The 24,634-nt window shown below is 41.6% G+C and overlaps 1 protein-coding gene across 1 annotated transcript; it reads left to right on the plus strand.

Annotated features, from left to right (window-relative positions):
- The first annotated feature begins 1,386 nt into the window (after positions 1-1,386).
- Positions 1,387-20,890, plus strand: LOC135528010 (myosin-binding protein H-like). The gene is made up of 12 exons (XM_064956765.1): positions 1,387-1,636; positions 7,032-7,169; positions 10,363-10,530; positions 13,265-13,353; positions 13,591-13,786; positions 14,027-14,166; positions 14,530-14,689; positions 14,844-14,980; positions 16,716-16,908; positions 19,452-19,511; positions 20,491-20,533; positions 20,652-20,890. The coding sequence occupies exons 1-10, from the start codon at positions 1,414-1,416 to the stop codon at positions 19,493-19,495; spliced, it is 1,488 nt and encodes a 495-aa protein (XP_064812837.1). The 5' UTR covers positions 1,387-1,413; the 3' UTR covers positions 19,496-19,511; positions 20,491-20,533; positions 20,652-20,890.
- Positions 20,891-24,634: the final 3,744 nt, after the last annotated feature.

Consider the following 24,634-nt stretch of genomic DNA (forward strand, 5'->3'; position numbering starts at 1 on the left):
GACTATGCAGCAACGTTTACTGGTTTTGGCAAATCAGAAGAAAGAAAACAACAGTTTCAATTAGTTTTGAAAGCTAATAGACACAGTTTACTTCTGATTTGCATTGCCCCAGTCTTGCAGTAAGTTGGACCAAATGATGTGTTACCAGATATGTTTGACTATGCCTTAATGTGAATTGTGATGCAAGTGTTGCATTATGAGAGAGAGCGAGTGAGTATGTGACCTTCAAAAATGTAAGGGATGCCTTGTATTATGAGTAGACTGACTATGTGAAGGTTGTTAGAATATGTGTGATGAAATCATTGGTCCCACAAGACACCACTTGACTGAATTGGAAGTGGTAGAACCTCTGCTTTAGATCACTGGGCTGTACCAAAAGGGATATGACAGTGTAAGCCTAGGTTCTAGAGGTTCTACAGCTTGTTGTCAAAACGGATTAGGCCCTATTTGCAGTTCGGCACAATTGAACTATTATCCAAGAACAAAGTTCATAGTTCAAAATGAAAACTAGATTTTCAAGAAATCGGAGATAAATCAATGTTTCTATTATAAGCAGGTTCCTCGTAAAAACTTAACGAATATGAATTGATTCTAAATTAAGTATTTCCACTTGATGAAGGCCAATACAGGTTGCTGAATAGTCATAATTATTTTGCAAAGCTTGTTATTGACTCAAAATAAAAATGGTAATAATGGTCTCTAATGTCATTGACGTGCAATTGTGATGGATTTCTAAATGTTGTAGATGAGTGTGTGAACAGAACATGTAATAGCATTACGTTATCGTTAGGGGTTCACTATATAGATTAAGCTTTTCCTTTTTAATACGCTGATATTTGAGATTTCTTTTTCTAATGAATCCTTTGTAAATCTCATTGATCTATTTTGTACATGACATCATAATTGTAAACCTTGTAAATACTTCAGCATACTGTAAGCGACAACAATCATTCAGGAATAGAAAACTCCATATAGGCCTACTACAAGATGAATACATTTATCCCTCCAGAATTGTGTGGAATATTGGCATGCTTCTGAAACAACATTTCCATACGCTTATCACTGTTCGTCGGAGTCAATAAAATAATGTCAAATATATGATTTGTCTCATAATTGCGAATATATTTGTACTTGCTCTTCATAAAAAAGTATGCAAACAAATGCGTAATGAATATCAGTGTTTATAAGCGTGGTTTATCAGAAAAAGGAAACTGAGTGAAACACGGAGGTTAAACTCCTCTGACCACATAGGCAACTGTATATAGGGGTCCCTATTCCTACTATGCCTATAATAAGATCCAAGATTCAGTCAAGTAAGTATATGTTACATAAAATGCATTAGGGGGTGGAGTCCGCTACCACGGACTACATAGCCTGCCACTTCCTCTAGAGTGATGACTCTTTGAGGACTTAATGACTTTGGGAGTAGCAGCAGAAACCGCCACCATGTCTAACGCTGCACCCGCTGAAGCCGCACCTGCTGAGGCTACTTCCACTGCCGAGGGCGAAGCTCTACCGGCAGAGACTGCACCTGCCGAGGCAAAGGCCCCAGCGGAGGCCGCTCCAGCAGAAGGAGAAGCTCCCGCTGAACCCGCGCCTGAGGAGCCTAAAGCCCCCACACCCCCTCCTCCAGATGGTAATGCGATAATGCTTCATGAAATAATCTTGGTTGGGTTTTTTTGCAGAAACACATGTAGGCTACTTTGTCAATATCATTGATATCTCTCTGGACTGGATGGATGATCCATGGCTCCGTTTGTTTGGTGCGCAAGATGACAGGATAACAAAACTTTGATATTGTTTGTTAATGGGTCTTTATACATCAAATATTTCGATGGAGATAATGGGTCTTATGTTGGTCCCTTTGTCACTGGATCTCTTCAAGGCCCGCTTTCTATAAATAGCCTCTCCATTTTTGGTCCAAAATTACACTTGCATCCATTGCGCGCTGCCAAACTCTGCGAAGCATTCCTTTACATGTATTTTGAGAGAATCTATTTTTCTACACCATTTGCAAAGAAAATAAGCAACAGTCGTCCACGGTCAGTTCATATGAGATAACAGTAAAGCACTGAAGCCCCTACTTTGGAGAGGCCAATGTGTAAAAGAATATTTGCGGGCTTCATGCGCCCTTTAACTACAAGCCTACAACGTGTCGTGTAAGTGGTTGTGTAAGGCACTTGATAGCCTGACTACAGGGTCAAGTATACCATGCTTGCTTATTCTACCTAATTGCATGCTGATTGCTCCATATCTCACTGTATATACGAGATATTGATTAACTTTCTTCAGTTTATATTAGTGCTCCATCCTTTGTGCATCCTTGCCTGCCCTGATTCCCTGGATAAACTATTGTGTTCGGGAGTAGGCTACTCTTTAATGGTAACTCTAAAGAACAGAGGAGGCTGATGGGATGACCTATAGGAGGACAGACTCATTGTGATGGCTGGAATGGAATCAATGGGGCATTTGAGATGGCTGTAATGGAATCAATTGGGAAATGGAGCTAAGTACCAGCACATCACATTGTCTACTGCTTGAGCTCCTGTTCCTCTTATAGAATATTAGCTCAAAAGTATTGTGGAGCTCCTGCACCTAAATATAAACAGTGCCAGCAACCAAAATGAATACCTACAACTATTTCAGTCCAAGTCAATTACTGAATAGAATCAACCATCTCAAATTCCACAACTACTACCTATACATTTACATTTACATTTAAGTCATTTAGCAGACGCTCTTATCCAGAGTGTAAAGGAATAAAGAATATGTACATAAAGATATATGAATGAGTGATGGTACAGAACGGCATAGGCAAGATGCAGTAGATGGTCTCGAGTACAGTATATACATATACCCTACATTCCTCATCTCATATGTATGTAAACATTATATTAAGTGGCATTGTTTAATTATACGATTATAAGTGATTGTTCCCACCCATTCTGCAGTGTTTGACCTATTGCATTCTGTGGATTTAATTTTTCTCTTGATATTTCAAAACATTAATAGAATTTTGAATTATTATAGACAACCCACATCTTAGAGCATTTCCATACCACTGTAATTTTAACATTTTCATTTTGGAGAATGAGTTAAAAAAATCTTATGCTAAATGGTATTGGTATCCACATATGATGTACCTTTTGTGTTGTTGAATGTGAATAAATAACCCATTTGAATTTAATTGAATTCAATTCTTCTTCCTTTAATTCAAATTCAATTCAAATGTTGCTTCCTGTGTTGTGTGGGGTGGCGAATTCAAATTAAATTCACAACTCAATTCAGAATTGACCACAGATCTGTTAGCTCTGTTCTCTCGTGTATTTTGCCTATTGGCTAGTAATCAATCTAATATCAAATTGAATACCGCCCACTACAGAGGAAGAGGAAGCTGCAGCTCCTGCCGCCACAAAGGCGCCTGCTAAAACAGAGGGTATCGGTAATCAAACTAATATCTAACATCTACTGCCAGCCACTGCTGGGCGAGGAAGGTGCAGCTTCAACCATCGCTGAGGCACCTGTCAAGGGTAAAACCAAGATGAAGAGATGTTTGTCTTGATTAGGCTACTTAAATTCCAATAACAGTGTAAAGCTGAACTTCCGCGATGCGGATTGAATAGAGCTCTTAGGTGTTGTTAGCCAAAAGTGATTTGCGATTCTTTTAAATAGGTATATCCATATTGAGCGGCATATGATGATGAAGATGTCACCTGGCGCCTTGTGGATTGGTAGTGAGACTATTACCAGCAGTGGGGGCTTCGCCCTCAGCAGCAGCATCAAAGCGGCTGATATTCATTAAATGCTAGAGAGATGTTAGAACAAAAGCTGATTTTAAAGGTTTCAAAATATCTTACTAGATGTTACAAAATGACAAGCTTAAAGTATGTGGATAGAAAGTGCCGGTACGTGAGTAAAGAAATAAAGATGTTACAGTGAAGAGGTTAAAAACCTCTACGGGATCAGTGTTCCCCCCACAGGACGGTTGAGCTAATGTGCGCTGATGTGATTAGCATGAGGTTGTAAGTAACAAGAACATTTCTCAGGCCGAAAGCTTAAATTCTTGTTAATCTAGCTGCACTGTAAAATTTACAGTAGCTATTACAGTGAAAGAATACCATGCTATCTTTTGAGGAGAGTGCAAAGTTATGAACTTGAAAATCTATTAATAAACCAATTGGGCACATTTGGGCAGACTTGATACACCATTTTGATCAGAAATGCAAGTGTTCATTGGATCAGTCTAAAACGTTACACATACACTGCTGCCATCTAGTGGCCAACATCTAAATTGTGCCTTAACTGGAATAATACATTGCGGCTTTTCTCTTGCATTTCAAAGATGATGGGGAAAAAATACATATATATTTTTAATTGTATTATCTTTTACCAGATCTAATGTGTTATATTCTCCTACATTAATTTCACATTTCCACAAACTTCAAAGTGTTTCCTTTCAAATGGTATCAAGAATATGCTTCAGGTCCTGAGCTACAGACAGTTAGATTTGGGTATGTCATTTTAGACGAAAATTGAAAAAAGGTTCTTATCCTTAAGTTAACCTGTTGCGTCGCGCAATCCCGGATCCGGGATTCTATTTATAGCCTCAAGCTCATTAGCATAACGCAACGTTAACTATTCATGAAAATCGCAAATGAAATGAAATAAATATATTTGCTCTCAAGCTTAGACTTTTGTTAACAACACTGTCATCTCAGATTTTCAAAATATGCTTTTCAACCATAGCTAAACAAGCATTTGTGTAAGAGTATTGATTGCTAACATAGCTATAAGCCTAGAATTCAGCCAGCAACATTTTCACAAAAACAAGAAAATAATTCAAATAAAATCATTTACCTTTGAAGAACTTCAGATGTTTTCAATGAGGAGACTAGCAAATAGCAAATGTTCAGTTTTTCAAAAAAATATTATTTGTGTAGGACAAATCGCTCCGTTTTGTTCACGTTTGGCTATGAAAAAAACCTGTATACAGTTATAGCCTCAAGCTCATTAGCATAATGTAACGTTAACGATTTCTGAAAATCGCAAATAAAATGAAAATAATGCGCCTGCTCTCAAGCTTAGCCTTTTCTTAACAACACTGTCATCTCAGATTTTCAAAATATGCTTTTGAACCATAGCTATTCACTAATTTGTGTAAGAGTATGCTAAGCTAGCTTAGCATTTTGAGTAGCATTTAGCACGCAACATTTTCACAAAAACTAGATAACCAAATAAATAAAATAATTTACCTTTGAAGAGCTTCGGATGTTTTCAATGAGGAGACTCTCAGTTACATAGCAAATGTTCAGTTTTTCCTGAAAGAATCTTTGTGTAGGAGAAATCGCTCCGTTTTGTACATCACATTTGGCTACCGAAACGAACCGAAAATTCAGTCACCAACAACGTCAAACTTTTTCCGAATTAACTCCATAATATCGACCGAAACATGGCAAACGTTGTTTGGAATCAATCCTCAAGGTGTTTTTTCACATATCTCTTCATTGATATATCGTTCGTGGAAGCCTGCTTTCTTCTCTGAATTCCATGGAAAAATACTTGCAGCTGAGGTTTGCGCACCAATTTCGGCGCAGGACACCGGGCGGACACCTGGTAAATGTGGTCTCTTATGGTCAATCGTCCAATGATATGCCTACAAATACGTCACAATGCTGCAGACACCTTGGGGAAACGACAGAAAGGGCAGGCTCATTCATCTCGCATTCACAGCCATATAAGGAGACAATGGAAAACGGAGCCTCAAAAATCCTGCTGATTTCCTGGATGCCGTTTCATCTTGGTTTTGCCTGTAGCTCACTTTCTAGGGCACGCACAGAGAATATCCTTGCAGTTCTGGAAACCTCAGAGTGTTTTCTTTCCAAAGCTATCAATTATATGCATAGTCGAGCATCTTTTTGTGACAAAATATTGCGCTTAAAACGGGCACGTCTTTTTATCCAAAAATGATATAGCGCCCCTAGAGTTTCAAGAGGCAATGTTCCCGCTTTAGCTGCATATGTGGGCTCAGTCAGGAAATTACCTTTAAAAGATATCGCAGAATTTGTAATTCTTCAGCTTTACAGATTGAATAAAGCCCTAACTTAATAGCGCTAAAAGATCTCAATGATATTTGAGCCTTTTCACCATCATGTTAGGCCCTTATAAGTCTGGCCCCAGATATGTGTTGTTGCTGTCTTTCTTGAAAATTGCTATGCTCATTTTTATAGGAGTTGACATAAAAGACAACACAAGCAGATCTGGGACCAGGCTCTTATGTCTTTTGAACTAATACATTAGATGAATCTCTAACATGTTACACTAGCTGATGCTGCTGCTGCCGACAGGTAGACCCCGTCAAGTGAAATGGATCACTGATACCTTCACATCTGAATATGTCCAATCCATTCCATTATCGGATCACGTTAAGGGTGTATGTAGTTTGATATACATATAGGGAACAGGTTTTTCCTGTCCCCGTTGACCTGAACAGGAAACACTCCCGGCCCTAGTTAAAGACTACAGTGTACCATAGAGCATTGTATAGGTGTAGACTGTTTTCATCTCTCTACTGGACAACCAAGAGGTACTCAGAAAGAGATGGGATTGGCTGGAAGTGATTCTAGAACACTGCTCTCATACCTGCTGCCTCTAACTTTTAAATTAATGCACATTTAACATCATCTGCTCCTGCTGATGTGGCCCGCGCAGGGGAACCCCGCACAAAGCACCCTCACTCCACCCCAACTCCACCCCCACCCCCAAAGGGTAAACCAACCCGACGGTCTGAAAAAAAATGGGTCAAACCGTTACGGAGCTCTTCACACGTCCTCCTATTACCATTTTTATCATTCATATGATAACCCAGTATCATGTCCTCAAGTTGTACGTTGTCTGAATTGTGTTTGCGTTTCAAAACTGTTGAGCCCTATTGCCATGTTTCCTTTGAAATGCTAATCCAAAAAGGCAAATTATTTCCTGTTGCATCTTGAGCTGTACATTGTCTGAATTGTGTTAACGTTTCCAAACTGCAGAGCCTACCAGCGAGCCCCTGGAAGTGACAGTGGAGGACAAGAGTGACTCTTCAGTGACCATCACCTGGAGGCCTCCAAAGACCATTCCGGCCAACTCTGGCCTGGATGGATACACTGTGGAAATCACCAAGGAGGGAAGTAAGTCCTTAAAGCCAACTTCAGTCCTTAACTAGCCTGGTCTTACATCTGTTTGTGCAGTCTTGCTAACTCCTACAGTCATCGGTATGACCAATCTGGGACCAGGCTACCCTTTAACTACTAATCAAATCAAATCCAAGATTATTTGTCACGTGCGCCGAATACAACAGGTGTAAACCTTACAGTGAAACGCTTACTTACAGGCTCTAACCAATAGTGCCAAAAAAAACGGTATATGTGTGTGTGTGTGTTTGTGTGTGTGTCTGTGTGTGTGTGTGTGTGTGTGTGTGTGTGTGTGTGTGTGTGTGTGTGTGTGTGTGTGTGTGTGTGTGTGTGTGTGTGTGTGTGTGTGTGTGTGTGCGTGCGTGTGTGTGTACGTTTGTGTGTGTGTGTGTGTGTGTGTAGGTAAGTAAGTAAAGAAATCAAACAAAAGTAGAAAGACATTTGAAAAAGGAGTGGCAAGGCTATATACAGACACCTGTTAGTCAGGCTTATTGAGGTAGTATGTACATGTAGGTAATGTTCAAGTGACTGTGCATACAGTATATGATGAACAGAGTGTAGCAGAAGCGTAAAAAGAGGGGTTGGCGGGTGGTGGGACACAATGCAGATAGCCCGGTTAGCCAATGTGCGGGAGCACTGGTTGGTCGGCCCAATTGAGTAGTATGTACATGAATGTATAGTTAAAGTGACGATGCATTTAAGACAAGAGATATAAACAGAGAGTAGCAGCAGCGTAAAAGAGGGGTTGGGGTGGGCTGGGGGGGCACACAATGCAAAAAGTCTGGGTAACCATTGGTTACCTGTTCAGGAGTTTATTGGCTTGGCGGTAAAAACTTTTGAGAATCCTTTTTGTCCTAGACTTGGCACTCTGGTACCGCTTGCCATGCGGTAGTAGAGAGAACAGTCTATGACTGGGGTCGCTGGGGTCTTTGACAATCTTTAGGGCCTTCTTCTGACACCGCCTGGTGTAGAGGTCCTGGATGGCAGGCAGCTTTGCCCCAGTGATGTACTGGGCCGTACACACTACCGGAGGCCGAGCAATTGCCTTGCCAGGCAGTGATGCAACCAGTGCTCTTAATGTTGAGGCTGTAGAACCTTTTGAGGATCTCAGGACCCATACCAAATCTTTTTAGTTTTCTGAGGGGGAATAGGCTTTGTCGTGCCCTCTTCACGACTGTCTTGGTGTGTTTGGACACCAAGGAATTCAAAGCTCTCAACCTGCTCCACTACAGCCCCGTTGATGAGAATGGGGACGTGCACGGTGCTCCTTTTCCTGTAGTCCACAATAATCTCCTTAGTCTTGGTTACATTGAGGGATAGGTTGTTACTCTGGCACCACCCGGCCAGGTCTCTGACCTCCTCCCTATAGACTGTCTCGTTGAGGTGATCAGACCTACCACTGTTGTGTCGTCTGCAAACTTAATGATGGTGTTGGAATCGTGCCTGGCCATGCAGTTGTGGGTGAACAGGGAGTACAGGAGGGGCACGCACCCCTGGGGAGCTCCAGTGTTGAGGATCAGCGGGGCAGATGTGTTGCTACCTACCCTGACCACCTGGGGGCGGCTTGTCAGGAAGTCCAAGATCCAGTTGCAGAGGGAGGTTTCTAGTCCCAGGATCCTTGGCTCAGTGATGAGCTTTGAGAGTACTATGGTGTTGAGCTGTAGTCAATGAACAGCATTCTCACATGGGTGTTCCTTTTGTCCAGGTGGGAAGGGCAGTGTGGAGTGCAATAGAGATTGCATTATCTGTGGATCTGTTTGGGTGGTATGCAAATTGGAGTGGGTCTAGGCCTACTGGGATAATGATGTTGATGTGAGCCATTACCAGCCTTTCAAAGCACTTCATGGCTACGGACGTGAGTGCTACGGGTCTGTAGTCATTTAGGCAGGTTGCCTTTTTGTTCTTGGGCACAGGGACTATGGTGGGCTGCTTGAAGCATGTTGGTATTACAGACTCAATCAGGGACATGTTGAAAATGTCAGTGAAGCTCGTGGCTGTGCTTCCCTTTGTAGTCTGTAATAGTTTGCAAGCCCTGCCACATCCGACGAGCGTTGGGGCCGGTGTATTGTGATTCAATCTTAGCCCTGTATTGATGCTTTGCCTGTTTGATGGTTCATTGCAGGGCATAGTGGGATTTGTAAGCTTCCGGGTTAGAGTCCCGCACCTTGAAGGTGGCAGCTCTACCCTTTAGCTCAGTGCGAATGTTGCCTGTAATCCATGGCTTCTGGCTGGGGTATGTACGTACAGTCACTGTGGGGATGACGTCCTCAATGCACTTATTGATAAAGCCAGTGACTAAGTTCTTGAATGCTGTTATGTTGTCCCATTGGATTATGTCCATCTCTGATGTAAAATAGAGAATTATCTAAGGTGAAATTGAGAATTATTCACAACCGTATGAAAATATATATTGATTGTTTTACCTAACACCCTATGATGAGGCTCCGTTCCACTTTAAGCAGGTACAATTGTAAATGATATTTTATTGGTTGGTCAGACCTATCAGTTGCGCCTCTTCCCTGCATGTCACTAGTTGATTTATACCGTACCTAACCTCTCCCTATAAGGAGAGAGGCATTTCTGGCAGTGTCATGAACTAACTGGTGCCTGCTTTTAGACTCCAACCTAATGCTTATGTCAGTAACAGACTCAAGTCAAATGACAGAGAAGAGAAGATACCTCAAGTTATGCAACGACACGGTTGACCTTGCACATGCGGTAATGCACCCTGAGAACACAACAAAATATATTTTTATTCATTAATCTTGTTGTTTCGTCTATATAAAAATATTGTTTTGGGCCCAGATAGGATAATAAGTACTGCATGTATGAATGCATGGTGCAATAAAATGACAGGACTTAAACTTCTGGGATCCCGAGTGGCACAGTGGTCTAAGGCACTACATCTCAATTCAAGAGATGTCCTTACAGTAACTGCTTCGAATCCAGGCTGTATCACATCTGGCCATGTTTGGGAGTCCCAGTGCACAATTGGCCGGGGATAGGCTGTCATTATTAATAAGAATTTGTTCTTAACTGACTTGCCTTGTTAAATAAAGGATTTTTAAAATCAGCTGTTAGCTGCTGCTTATTGTCCTCACTGTGTTCATTCTCCTGCCACTGTTCCATATTATCCTCAGTGTGTTAACTGTTCAGTCACTTTTCTATATTGTCCTCTTTCCTGTCACAGCCGAAGACTGGAAAGCAGTCAATGAGGACCTGACCGTGTCCTGTCGTTATGTTATCAAGAACCAGACTACTGGCGACCGTCTGCTGGTCCGGGTGGTGGCTGTGAACTCCGGTGGCCGCAGTCCCCCTGCTACCATCGCCGATCCCATTCTGGTCAAGGAGGTTGGGGGTAAGCAAAGCATGGACAATACAGTGCATTCAGGAAGTATTCAGACCCCTTGACCTCTTCCACATTTTCCACAGCTTTATTCCAAAATTGATTTTCTTCAGTGTACTTCAAGTGGACAGTACTTTATTACCGGGTGGCCATAGCAGCAAGTCCAAACTGTTTGTGATGGGCGGTGTCCGTCTTTATTGTTGAAATAGTTTTTCAAAACAGCAGACGTTGAAACAGCTAGGGAGAACCAGCTCAGCATATTTTCCATCTCAGATATCCAAATGCCGTTGGCTTGGCACCACCCTGGCCTGTTAGAGTAATGCAACGGTGGTCTTCTCAGATTATTCCCACCAAGAGGGTGGTAGAACTCCTCAGTCCAAGCATGGAGCAGCTCCCCAGTTGTTAAGTGCCTAAAGTACTACCTTTGACACCTTTTGGATGCATGTTTTCACCGGTGTCTTCTTACTGTGCATTCAGAAAAAGTCATTTTTAGTCTTCCTCACTGATAACTGTTAATGGTGAGACAAGCATCTTCATTTACCAACAAGCTCTCATAGTCTCACTGCGGAATTATACATGTTCTTGCACTTTTCTCCAAACGTCAAATTGCAAAGTTGCTCCAAATTTCAAAGTGTTTTTGACATGCTGGATCACTTCTCCTGCTATGCATTGTTTTGTTAGTTAAGGGTTAAGGTTTAGAGGAAAAAAATCCCTATGCCAAACAATCCGGAGTCATGGGATTACATTAATCTGCCACCCCTCATCCACAATGCCCAAGCCTTAATGGTAATAGCGTTCACTGTTGCCCCTAGTGACTGGTTTTGAAGGCATTTCCCTACATCCTCAGGACATGGACAGACGTCCAATTTCGAAGTCAATCTTGTGCGATTTGGCTGAATTTACATAATTTATCATGGAATCAAGTTAATTGACTGTATACAGTGGTAGGCCCTGGATGTTGTGTTTTATTTAGAGTCAAAATGTATAAACATACAGTAAAATTGTAAATAACAGGTAGACCTACAAAAAAAGACTGAGTCGATTAAAAAGTAATTTATGTAAAGAGAGATCATCAAATGTGTAATGGAGATATTTAGTGGAGGTGAATGAAACCTGAACCACAAGGACTGTCAATGTCCAAGTCGCACTGTCAAACTTAGCCATTAGTCCACCAATAGATGCATCAGGTTTCCCACACAATGGAAAAACCTCTAACTTTCCCACAAATCCTTAGAAAAATTGTTAGGATTTGTCTGCTAATTAACACAGATTCAATTTGGAAGGTTTGGCATTGGGTTGATTCCCAAGTCAGAATGCGTGCTGGAGAGGTGTCAAGCCAGCGATAGTGCGATGGTGACAAGTGTAATCATTGGGGGTTGGGGACATTCCAAAGTGTCCAGTCTCCACAGAGTGGGTGGGGACAGGGGAGGGATCTAATGTCTTGTATGCCTTCTAAGTCCTTTGAGACGACCATGGACTCAGTGTTTATTTTTAAATATGCCACAGACTCTGACAGGGACAGGGCAGTTCTCTATTGACCTGATCCCCTAATAAGGAGTGTCAAGTCGGAACGCTACACAGAGAAACACATCTAACTCTATCATGACCGTTACCCGGTGGGTTGCTTGATTTTTTCCATCCATTTTCTGATAGCAGCACATATTTCTGCCCATAGCACTGGACATCCCATGGCAATAGTGCATAGATTTTTTTAGGAGTGGGTTTTCAATTATAGTTTCTATGTTCTGTTATTGGGACGGCAGGGTAGCCTAGTGGTTAGAGCGTTGGACTAGTAACCGGAAAGTTGTGAGTTCAAACCCCCAAGCTGATAAGGTACAAATCTGTCATTCTGCCCCTGAACAGGCAGTTAACCCACTGTTCCCAGGCCGTCATTGAAAATAAGATTGTGTTCTTCTTAACTGACTTGCCTGGTTAAATAAAGGTAAAATTAAAAATAAAAAAAAATTAGTTAGTTAGTTACAAATATCAACCATTCTGTCCATGTTTTAAGACATACAGCAAGCCATTTGCTGTGACTGATGTATTTGTGGGGAACCCTATGGTCGAGGAGAATCTACAGTACAGTATGAAGTTGAGTGTGATTCTTAATGCAGCCTGTTTAACAGTGTAAGCTGGGGTAACTATAGATCTCCATCATGTGTTCTATTTATATTTCTGATGTGATGGTGTGAGTTCAGATTGGACCTATTTAGAGTCCTGATGCGATGGTGTGAGTTCAGATGGGACCTGTTCTGATGTGATGGTGTGAGTTCAGATGGGACCTGTTCTGATGTGATGGTGTGAGTTCAGATGGGACCTGTTCTGATGAGATGGTGTGAGTTCAGATGGGACCTGTTCTGATGAGATGGTGTGAGTTCAGATGGGACCTGTTCTGATGAGATGGTGTGAGTTCAGATGGGACCTGTTCTGATGAGATGGTGTGAGTTCAGATGGGACCTGTTCTGATGAGATGGTCTGAGTTCAGATGGGACCAATTTAGAGCTCTGATGAGTATAACTCTGCTAGACTCAGCAGGTGGTTGGTTCCCAACTAGATATGGTCTGGAGTACAGGATAAACTGTCTCCAAGGTACAGAGTGGGTTTTGAGGATTTGTTTTTTAATTATTACTGATACATGTTCAAATGCTTGTTCTAAAGTGTCCTATCCATAAAGTGTTTCAGTCATTTGACTTATTTGAACAGGTTGATTATTATTATTTGTAAACTATGTTTGTTCCGTCTGTAGCTCGCCCCAAAGTCCGCCTGCCTCGTTTCCTGAGGCAGAGGTATGTCAAGAAAGTCGGTGAGAAGATTAACCTTGTCATCCCCTTCTCTGTGAGTTTGCATTATGAGATGATGAGTAGGCCTGGGAGTTTGTCTAGAAAACATGACCTGAGCAGGATTTTTTTTAAATTGGACCCAAGATATAGGCACATTTACTATTTAATGTTACTGTTACTGATGAATGTTAATGTTACTGATGATGTAAAACAATTTGATGTTGTAGCATGTCCATACAGATTTAAGTTAGACTATTGATTGAGCCCAACCTTGTATTCTTTACTGTCCTAGGGCAAGCCTAAGCCAGTGGTTACCTGGTTAAAGGATGGAGAGCCCCTTGACCCAAAGAGGGCCAACATCCGTACATCTGACACAGACAGCATCCTGTTCGTCCGTCAAGCAGAGAGAGTGGACTCTGGCTCATACGAGATGTGCGTGAAGGTAGATGACTTTGAAGACAAAGCTGCTATCATCATCCAGATTATTGGTAAGTCAAATTGTATTAGACTATCCAACCTCGTTTTCATTTCCAAACAGATCATGACGTAGCATTAGCCTCTGACTGTCATGGTATATTTTGATAATAACTAGGGCCAGGTGTTGTTCCTGGTCAGGTCATGTGATCAGGAAGAACTGATCTGGAAAGCGATTGAGTTGTTGTGAGTTGATTGATTCTAATGATGCAACCCATATTGAACCTTCTATCTCTGTGTCTGCTCACCCACAGAGCTGCCTGGGCCACCAGCCAGCATAAAGGTTGCGGATGTCTGGGGATTCAATGTTGCCCTTGAGTGGACCGCACCTAAAGATAACGGAAACACAGAGATCACAGGCTACACCGTCCAGAAGGCTGACAAGAAAACCGGGGTGAGAAATCCGACACATGCCTGTAATTTTTATTTATTTAACCTTTTATTTAACGAGGCAAGTCATTTAAGAACAAATTCTTATTTACACTGACGGCCTAGGAACAGTGCCTTGTTCAGGAGCAAAACGACAGATTTTGACCTTGTCATCTCAGGGATTCAGTCAAGCAACCTTTCAGTTACTGGCCCAACGCTCTAACCACTAGGCTACCTACCGCCCGTAATCACATCCAATCCAAACAAACTTTATTTAAAGGTACATCTCAGTACACTTTTACACAAAAATAGACCCCAAAAGAAAAGAAAACTCCTGTAATAAGACTTTGAAATGTAATTCTCATGAATCATATGGTGTCTTGCCCAGGACTGGTTCAACATTCTGGAGCACTACACCAGACTGAATGCCACCATCTCAGACCTCATCATGGGCAACACCTACACCTTCAGGATCTTTGCAGAGAACAAGTGTGGACTCAGTGAGGAATGTGCCAGGACCAAGGAAGAAGCCACCATTGTGAAGGAGGGTGAGACATTCTCCACATCACCCCTTTCTAAAAACATCCCCCTGCAACGTTAAAATGTTGGTGAATGTTAGAAGGAGTGGGACAGTAAAGTCTCCTTTTAGCTAGATGTCCCTATTTAAGACCTAATCCATGCTCGTGTCAATTTCTTTTTCAGTTATTGACTATAAACCTACCCCGTTCGTGGAGCGTGACTTCACCGAGGCTCCCAAGTTCACCACTGTTCTGAACGACAGGTCCACCACTGTTGGCTACAGCACCAAGCTGCTGTGCTCTGTGAGGGGATCCCCCAAGGTAAACCTTCCCTCTCTCAAACTCTCATACCAGCTCAGTACTGAAGGTTCTTCATGGAACTTGTAGGCTAGGCTAGCAAAACTGCTATGATTCTAACACACCCACTCGTTGTTTGTTGGGTGAGATTGTAATGCCGATAGCTCCACATACCAGGCCCATGCACACAGACAGCTGCCAGTTGCGCCTTCACTTCTCCTACATACTGAAGAAGGCTGTGAAGCTGAAACGTCTGTGAACGCTATCTCTGATGCAGTGAAACGACATAAAAACATTAAATAATGGAGTAGGCTTTATGCTCCACTTTTTGAGTGCGGACCGATTACACCTTTCTGCGCGCCCTCACTTTTCCCCTGGATAATATTAATGCATGTGTATATACATATATGTCACACACGCATGCGCACACGCACACACATACTCCTGTCCATCCGTCCCTGTCAATATATTTACTCATAGCAGAGCTGGAATGAGAGGGATCTTTAGTCTCCTTGTCAGCCTGCTGTCTGAACCTCCGGCTTCCAGCCTGTCCCCTTCCCTCCCACCAGATACACTGGGTTGCCAGTTGTCACAGCAAAGCAGGATTTGGCATATGGGGGTTGGGAATTTACCTCCGTACAGGATTAGGTTCTGAGTCTCTGAGCGGAGCCCTGGACCCCTGGCCAGCTGGGTGGGTGGATGACAGAGAGGAGGGGGTTGAAGGGTCAAATGTGTGACATTCCTGCCTTGAGGGGACCATGGGGGTCATTTACACGGAGTCAAACGGTGCCCCTGTTACTGGACCCTCTGTTTCATGTACCCTAGACAGTGTGTGTCTTCCGAATAGCTGTTACCATCAAAGGAAAGGCCTTAGAAACCAATATAGCTAAGTGAGTGAGTGTGAGTGTATGTGGCTCTGTTGGTAGAGCATGGTACCTGCAAAGCTAGGGTTGTGGGTTCCATTCCCATGGGGATCAGTATTCACTCACTACTGTCAGTCGCTCTGCCGGGTGATAATTTACTAAAATGTGATGTTCCTTTATTGGGGAATTCGATTTTTTATAGATGTATGTCCACTTTCAATGCGCGGATCAGATTTAGTAGGGTGCATAGTAAAATACTCCAAGTACACAAAAACGGAAGTAAACAATTGTGACTGTAATCATGTTTCTATCCACAGTTTTTATGATTAAAGTCATACCACTTTTTGTGCCGGTAAAAGGAATGATGTGAGAAATGGTTGTGGAAATGCCTTAATGCTCAAATATTGATATAATAACCATCATATCAAATCAAACTGGGAGTCACATGATGATATGGTGCTTGTGGTCTGCCCACTACATCTCAGGAAAGCCTGCAGTTGATTAGGCTACAGATGAAATAAGTTATGATGAACTGCATAGGGTGGGGAAGGTACAGAGTGATGAGCTTGATGCTCCTTTCCAATAAATGCTGATGGTTTACTCTGGTGACATGATGATCGATTCTTGACTGCCATTTGACAAATAAAAATATTCTCGCTCTTATCTCACAAAACTATCGGTAGAGTTGAAAATGCGATGGAAAAACATTGAACATTAGATTTTTATTCGGTACACTGATTTTTATCCGCAGCAAGTCAGGTGGGAAAATGTGCATATTTGTAATGCAGATTTTAGAATATTTGTGTGATTGGATGGAAACATAGCTGCTGACTATGAAACTTGAAACTTGAAACAATTGATCTGAAACATAGAATTTACGTACTATGTCATTGCAGCCTAAGATTATGTGGATGAAGAACAAGATGATCCTCAACAACATGGATAACCCCAAGTACAGGATGATCAGCACAGGGGGCATCTGCACCCTGGAGATCCGTAAGCCTGGCCAATATGACGGTGGAGAGTATGTCTGCAGAGCTGAGAACCAACTGGGGAAGGTCGACACCGGCTGCAAGCTGGAGGTCAAAAGTAAGTAGTAGTGGTGGTATGAAGAGAAATAATAATAATAATAATAATATATTTTTCCTACTAGTAATGACTTTGCTGATAACTTCTGTACCTTTGAGAAAAAATGTACGACTGTGGTATGTGGTTCTCTCCAGGGTCTAACATTAACACCGTCACCCGCCAAATGTGGGTAGATTTTGGTATAGGCAGGTAGAATGTTTATTTCAGCAGCCACGTTGGCAGGTGGTCACACAGAGCAAAATTAAGAATATTAATTTGCATAAGTTTCTCGTAAAACATGAACAGAATAAATAAATGATTCTCATTTCCTGCAATTTTATGAAGAGGCAATGACATGAATAATGGTAAATCAAATCAAAGTTGATTGATCGCATACACAAATTTACAGGTGTTAAGGTGAAGCGAAATGCTTGTGCTTCTAACTCCAACAGTGCTCTAAAATGTCTCACAAATACACAATATTGAAACAAATCTAAACAAGAAATCAAGAACTAACATTCCAAGTAGATTTATTTGAGTGAGAATATAAATACTTGGTGTGTATAGACAGAAAACAGAATATAATTTGGAAAATAAAATGGTAAAATATGGACAGTGAAAGGTATATTAAGATGAGCTATGTGGTGAACACAGTATATACATACACAGCGAGGAAACAACAGTATATAAACAGAATACTACACCGGCTCTGACACTCGTCGGATGTGGCAGGATTTACAAACTATTACAGACTACAAAGGGAAGCACAGCCACGATGTGCCCAGTGACACGAGGCTACCAGACGAGTTAAATCACTTCTATGCTCGCTTCGAGGCAAGCAACACTGAGGCATGCATGAGAGCATCAGCTGTTCCGGACGACTGTGTGAACACGCTCTCCGTAGCCAACGTGAGTAAGACCTTTAAACAGGTCAACATACACAAGGCTGCAGGGCCAGACGGATAACCGGGCATGTGCTGACCAACTGGCAGGTGTCTTCACTGACATTTTCACATGTTCCTGATTGAGTCTGTAATACCAACATGCTTCAAGCAGACCACCATAGTCCCTGTCCCCAAGAACACAAAGGCAACCTGCCTAAATGACTACAGACCCGTAGCACTCATATCCGTAGCCTGAAGTGCTTTGAAAGGCTGGTAATGGCTCACATTAACACCATTATTCCAGAAACCCTAGACCCACTCCAATTTGCCGCCAGTCCATACCGCCCAATCAGATTGCACTCCACACTGCCATTTACCACGTGGACAAAAGGAACACCTATGTGAGAATGCTGTTCATTGACTACAGCTCAGCGTTCAACACCATAGTACCCTCAAAGCTCATCACTAAGCTAAGGAACCTGGGACTAAACATCTCCCTCTGCAACTGGATCCTGGACTTCCTGACAGGCCGCCGCCAGGTGGTCAGGGTAGGTAGCAACACATCTGCCCCGCTGATCCTCAACACTGGAGCTCCCCAGGGGTGCGTGCCCCTCCTGTACTCCCTGTTCACCCACAACTGCATGGCCAGGCATGACTCCAAAACCATCATTAAGTTTGCAGACGACACAACAGTGGTAGGCCTGATCACCGACAACGATGAGACAGCCTCTAGGCAGGAGGTCAGAGACCTGGCCGGGTTGTGCCAGAATAACAACCTATCCCTCAACGTAACCAAGACTAAGAAGATGATTGGGGACTACAGGAAAACATGTTAACATGTTTAAAAGATCTACTCCCATCAGCTCCAGAGATCGGGAGCCTGCAGTCCTTGTGAGCAGCGGGGGCCCCGATGGAGGCTCTGTGTTGTTTTCCTGGAAGCAGGTGAAAAGGTGTTAAGCCTTTGAGTGAGGCGTCGGTATCCGCGATGTGGCTGGTTTTCCCTTTATAATCCAGAGTTTTTTTAACATTCATTAATTCATTGGTTATTACTGCATTGTCGGAACTGGAAGCACAAGCATTTTGCTACACTCGCATTAACATCTGCTAACCATGTGTATGTGACAAATAAATTTGATTTGATTTTGATTTGATTAATTAAGACTCAGGTCACAAATCATTTAACAAAACTTCTTACTAGTGACACATTTGCTGTTTTAGAAACATTACAAAGCATGCTTATCCGTTTATTTATTTTGTGTGTAATTATGGCAACTACAAAACATTTGTCCGGTAAAATATCTGAGTGACTGTGGCTGGTGGACCAAAAAGTCAATTTTAGGCCCTGGTTGTCTCACCTTGTTATCTTAAGACTAATGCACTGACTGTAAGCAACTCTGGATAAGAGTGTCTGCTCAACGACTACAATGTAAAATGTAACTTAAGTGCTTTCTTATACATGAGTTTATCTGAGGAAGAAGCCTCACCACCGAGTTCATCTATAATATAGACACTGCTTTTGCAATCAAATGTATTTCTGCTTTAGCGTTCGTTTCGGTGATGTTTTTAAGTGTTGCATTTTCCATGCAAATTTAGATCTCGTTATTTGTTGTATTTGAATCAGACTGTGGAAATATTGCCATTGGTTCATGATCATTAAAACAATGATATTTACCTCAACAGAGCCTGTTTATGCAGATGCTGACAAAGACAAGGAGGCAGAGTGAATGAACATGCATACAGGTCAGTCACTCTTGTTGACATATTTTAAGGTTCATATGGAAAATGGGCTTCAATTTACAAAATTGTCTTGAATTCAGAAGTTGAGTGTGAATCAACAACTAAAGGGCACTTTGATGCAACCTGGCCAAGATAAAGCAAAGCAATGCGACAAAAACAACAACACAGAGTTACACATAAACAAACGTACAGTCAATAACACAATAGAAGAATCTATGTACAGTGTGTGTAAATGTAGAAGAGTAGAGAGGTAAGGAGAGTAAGTTTATATTTAACCATCATATTATCACTTAGTAATAAAAAAAATACCTATGAACCCTGAGAATTTAGTACCAAAGTTTATTTTAATATGTATCAGTCTATTTGTGTCCTGGTACATCTTCTCCAAGGCTGGACTTACATGGAGAGCCCTAAACAGAGCCTCTGCCGTTGCAAGAGTCTGAGTGCCAGTACTAGCTGCTGCTCATACATTACTCCTGTAATGGCTCCACATGCACTCAGTTGGGGAACTAAATCACATTTCCTTGACTCAGCAGCAGGGGGCCCATTAGGGACCAGCGAGATGGCATGATTTACTACCAGGATCCACTGTAATGCAAGCAACTTGTCACCCCCCAGGGTGTTGAATTTCCACAGTGGACACTACAAAATAACAATTTATGTGTGATATCATCAATATTTATACTGGCTGTAGTCTTACAAAATATATATTTACTTTGTCATACAGATGTAGGATCTTAATTTGATCACTTTTGTTGCTGAGAATTTCTTGCACATTTCCTGTTGCTGTAAGATTATTTCCCCCTTGTAGGAATCGGGCTCAAATTAAGATCCTACATCTGTACACTGTTTATCTATTAGTAGCCTACTTAAGCTGTTGGAATATGCCTTTTGTAGGCCTGCTACTGCAGTTCTAGCCACCTCAGTTGGCTAAATATGGCATGTGAATTGACAGCTGTTCTGTTATTTACACCTGTTACAGTCCCAAGTTAGAAGCAAGCTGAATGAGGCCTTTACAAGAAAAGGTGAGGCCCACTTTATGCGCTCTAAAACTGTACTCTATCTCTCTCTTTTGATGTGAAATAGGTTTTTGGTAAGATTCTGTGAGTTTGAAAGTTATAAAAACCTCTTTTTTTTCTACAGGACGGTGCTGGATGCTGGAAAAAAATGTACATATAACTGGAAAGAACATACAATCAAATTGTTATTACCTACAACCGCTGTATCCTAACCTATCCCACCCTATCCTATATTAATGAAGATTAAACATGTTTGTTTATTTGTATTTTTTCCCCTTAGTACTCTCTGAAATAGTTAATATCCATGTCCACAACTCAGATGTAAAACCTCGGAATGTTTGTTACAATAAAGATTTTGATTCATGTTTTTGTTTTGTTGAATAAACCTTCTCTAACCTGAAGTAAAAATTACAATGTTGAAACCTACTGTACTGTACTGATGTGAGAGAGGACTAGTTAGTTATGGACTAGCTGGTTATGACATGACATTAGAGTGGCATTTGAAAGGTTGAATCCAAGATGATCAGATATCAGTCTACACAGTCCTGGCACTTTGGCTGGATTGACATGAGAGTAACAGACAGTAGAATGGAGAGTACTGAAAGAACCAGGGCAACAGAACCACTAAATCAAGAGGCAGAATAACTGGCCCTGCCTTTGGGCGCTGTCTGACTCACACACAACAATATACAAGTGAAACAACAGTGTGTAGTATGACTGACCCTCATGTAACTGTCTTATTACACAGTCATGGAGTTATTGGCATAGTGATAAGAGGCTGTGTTGCCAGAGATATGTAGATTGTTGCCAACGATAACAATTGAAGAGTTTGGATGTCAGTCCACACAGTGGCCAGATGACAATCTGTCTTTAGGAGATTTGGACAGAGAGAATGCAGTTGCAGTGTCTTTATTCACAACCGGACTAACCTAACGTAGCAGGGGGAAAAGGAACCAGACCGAAGGCATGGAAGGCACAAGAGCACCACTATTACAACAGCTCCCTCTAGTGTCCTTACTTGCAAATGACAAGATGCACAGAGGTTATTTATATTTATATTACTGTGAAGGAGCTATAAGGCTATAAGGATGGTTCCACCTTGATTTAGGAGAACGGGCTCGTAGTAATGGCTGGAGCGGAATAGGTGGAATGGTAAACACATGGTTTCCATGTGTTTGATGCTATTCCACTTACTCCGCTCCAGCCATTATTGTGAGCCGTTCTCCCCTCAACTGCTATGAGGAGGTTCTCTCTCTCGCTCTCTTTCTAGCTCTCTCTCTCTTGCTCGCTCTCTCTCGCCTCTCTCTCTCTCTCTCTCTCTCTCTCTCTCTCTCTCTCTCTCTCTCTCTCTCTCTCTCTCTGTATCCCATGTCAACAGAAAAATAAACCAATGGATTGGTAAACAAATGGTTTCATCTATCAAATGTCTGTGGATAATCTTAATGTTGATCGATTACAGTTCAGCCAGTGTCTAACATGTTACATTATTTATTAAAGTGCTGCATGATTGATTGGTAAGGAACGGACCTTGACACACGCACTAAAATGGTTTTGTACTAGTGCTCCCTCTTCCCTATAAATGAGGCCGCTTACTTTACCTTTAGAAATAAGCTAGTTCAAGACACAAAATGTACTATGGCGATGGCTGTGGAATGGGAACTCCATTTTGTTTCAAATGTAGCTCTGTAACACTGTGTTACATAGTTTCAATCACTGGTAATGCAGTAGGCCAGGGCTGGTGGCTGCTGCGTCAAGGGTATCTCTACAGTCAATGAAATGGCCTGGTCCATCCTGGACCTAGAAGGCTGCCTGCCTGCCATTTGCTTAAGGCTCTGGCACTGTGCCCAGGCGATGAAATAAGTCTAATGGTGAAGCTGGCGGTTAAACCAATGCCCCTGTATTTATCTTCCATAAAAAAGAACTGTAGCTGGAACACTGGCTGCTATATGAAGAGCCGAATCACATAGGGCACTCTATTTGAGTACTTTTCCATGTGTTGTTGTCAATACATTGATGAAGATCAGCCTGTGAGCTCCCTTATGACGACATTGTCAAGTTGGTTGCCAGCTGTTGAAACAACTTGTTGTTGCCATTGTTGCCTTCAATGTCTTATACACAGTAGTTTGTAAAGACACAATCTATCATTGATGACTGCACTCCCATGAATGCAGAATCCTGATTGTAAGGTTTTGCTTCAGACAAAACGGGGTCAGGGGTCAGGGGTAAGAAGGAACCATAGTTTTGGTCAGTGTTTCCTAGAGGACAGCAATCATTTGCAAACAGTAGATAATTATAAAACCATAACCTTCGACCTGTTCAGGTGAGAGGAGAGCGTTTGTATTGAATGTCGTGTATGTTTTCTGTGGCATTGCTTTACTACTCTATTTTAGGTGAGGACCATAAATGTTGTCTTAAACAAATTGTTTGGTGAGAGGTCAAATGTGTTGAGACGATATGTTGGTTTATCTGAATCAGTGTTTGTTTAAAGCACTGAAGCACTTATTTCAGTGGATGTAAGACCAAATAAGCCTTTTGTGTACTTATATAGTTACATATATTCCTCTTCAGTGAATTTAATGAAAATAAAAATAGTGCAACATTAAAAAGTTATCCTTTTTAGATAAAAGTATACTAAATATCTTCACGTGATTAAAAACACACTGTCTGCAGTAGCCTCAACAGCACTCTGTAGGGTAGCACCATGGTGTAGCCGGAGGACATCTAGTTTCCGTCCACCTCTGGGTACAATTACCTCAATACAAAACCTAGGAGGCTTGTGGTTCTCACCACCTTTTATAGACTTACACAGTAATTGTGATAACTTCTGGAGGACGTCCTCCATCCTAGCAGAGCTCTTGCAGCATGAACTGACATGTTGTCCACCGAGAAAGACAATAGTTGAACAGTTTTTAACAAATTCATTTCTTCAAAAAATGATTGAGAAGCAAGAAAGAGAGAGAGATTTCAAAATGTTTCACTTTCACTTACTTAACTAGTGAATGCAGCTAGCTAGTTAGTTTACACAAACATCCATCTCAAACAGAGAGGAATGCTATGTTAGCTAGCTGGCTATGGCTATCCAACACTGGAACTCTTCCAAGTCAAGGTAAGCTTTTGGTGTTATTAATTTATTGCCACTAGAGCCCGCCGGTGTAACTGCTAAACTGCTTGCTAACTGTGCACTGTACTGCATGAATGTAGCAGTTTTACTAACGCTTTAATTCTAGTAGCTATGTTGACTTGACATTAGGTAATATTGTGACAATGGTGTAGGCTGTGTGTAGCTCTTAGCGGATATGGTTTGGATTGGATTTCTTTTTTGCCTGGTCACCGACTGATGTGTTGTGCACTGAAGTCCACAAGCGAAGGAAAAAGGTGAGAGGAGGAGAGTGTGTAGATGCGAGAAGGAATTATCCAACGATCAAAGGGCTCATGCTGTTAGAATGTGGCTGCTATGGAAGTGAAATGTGTTTGCGTTTGATCAGGGGTATATTCATTCCGTCAATTCTGTTGAAAAACATTTTTTAAACTTAAGCAAACAGAACGAAACGGGGATAAATATACCTGAATTTGTCCAATAGATACTCACATAATTAACTGTTGGACTAATGATTACACACTAGATCAGCTAGATGCAGGCAAAATTGTGCAAGGCCGTGTTGAATGTGTCAATGTCTGTCGTATTTGACACATAGTAGCCTGAACCTATCGATGTTACATTGAGCTGGGTGAATGGAATATGAATGACAGTCATCCAATGTGTTGTAAAAGAATAAGGCCATGGTTATAAAAATAAGTTGACCTCCCTAATATTAAACGGCACCGGCCACCACTGTAATATACTGAATATACAGTTGAAGTCGGAAGTTTTACATACACCTTAGCCAAATACATTTCAACTCAGTTTCACAATTTCTGACATTTAATCCTAGTAAAAAAATCCCTGTTTTAGGTCAGTTAGGATCACCGCGTTATTTTAAGAATGTGAAATGTCAGAATAATAGTAGAGAGTGTAACGGTTTTCTTTAGGTGAAAGAGAGTCAGACCAAAATGCGGCGTGACTATTTAGATTCATGTTTAATAAAAACAACTAAACACAAACACTAC

Source organism: Oncorhynchus masou, chromosome 5 (assembly GCF_036934945.1).
Source record: "Oncorhynchus masou masou isolate Uvic2021 chromosome 5, UVic_Omas_1.1, whole genome shotgun sequence".
In the NCBI taxonomy this organism is placed as follows: Eukaryota; Metazoa; Chordata; class Actinopteri; order Salmoniformes; family Salmonidae; genus Oncorhynchus; species Oncorhynchus masou.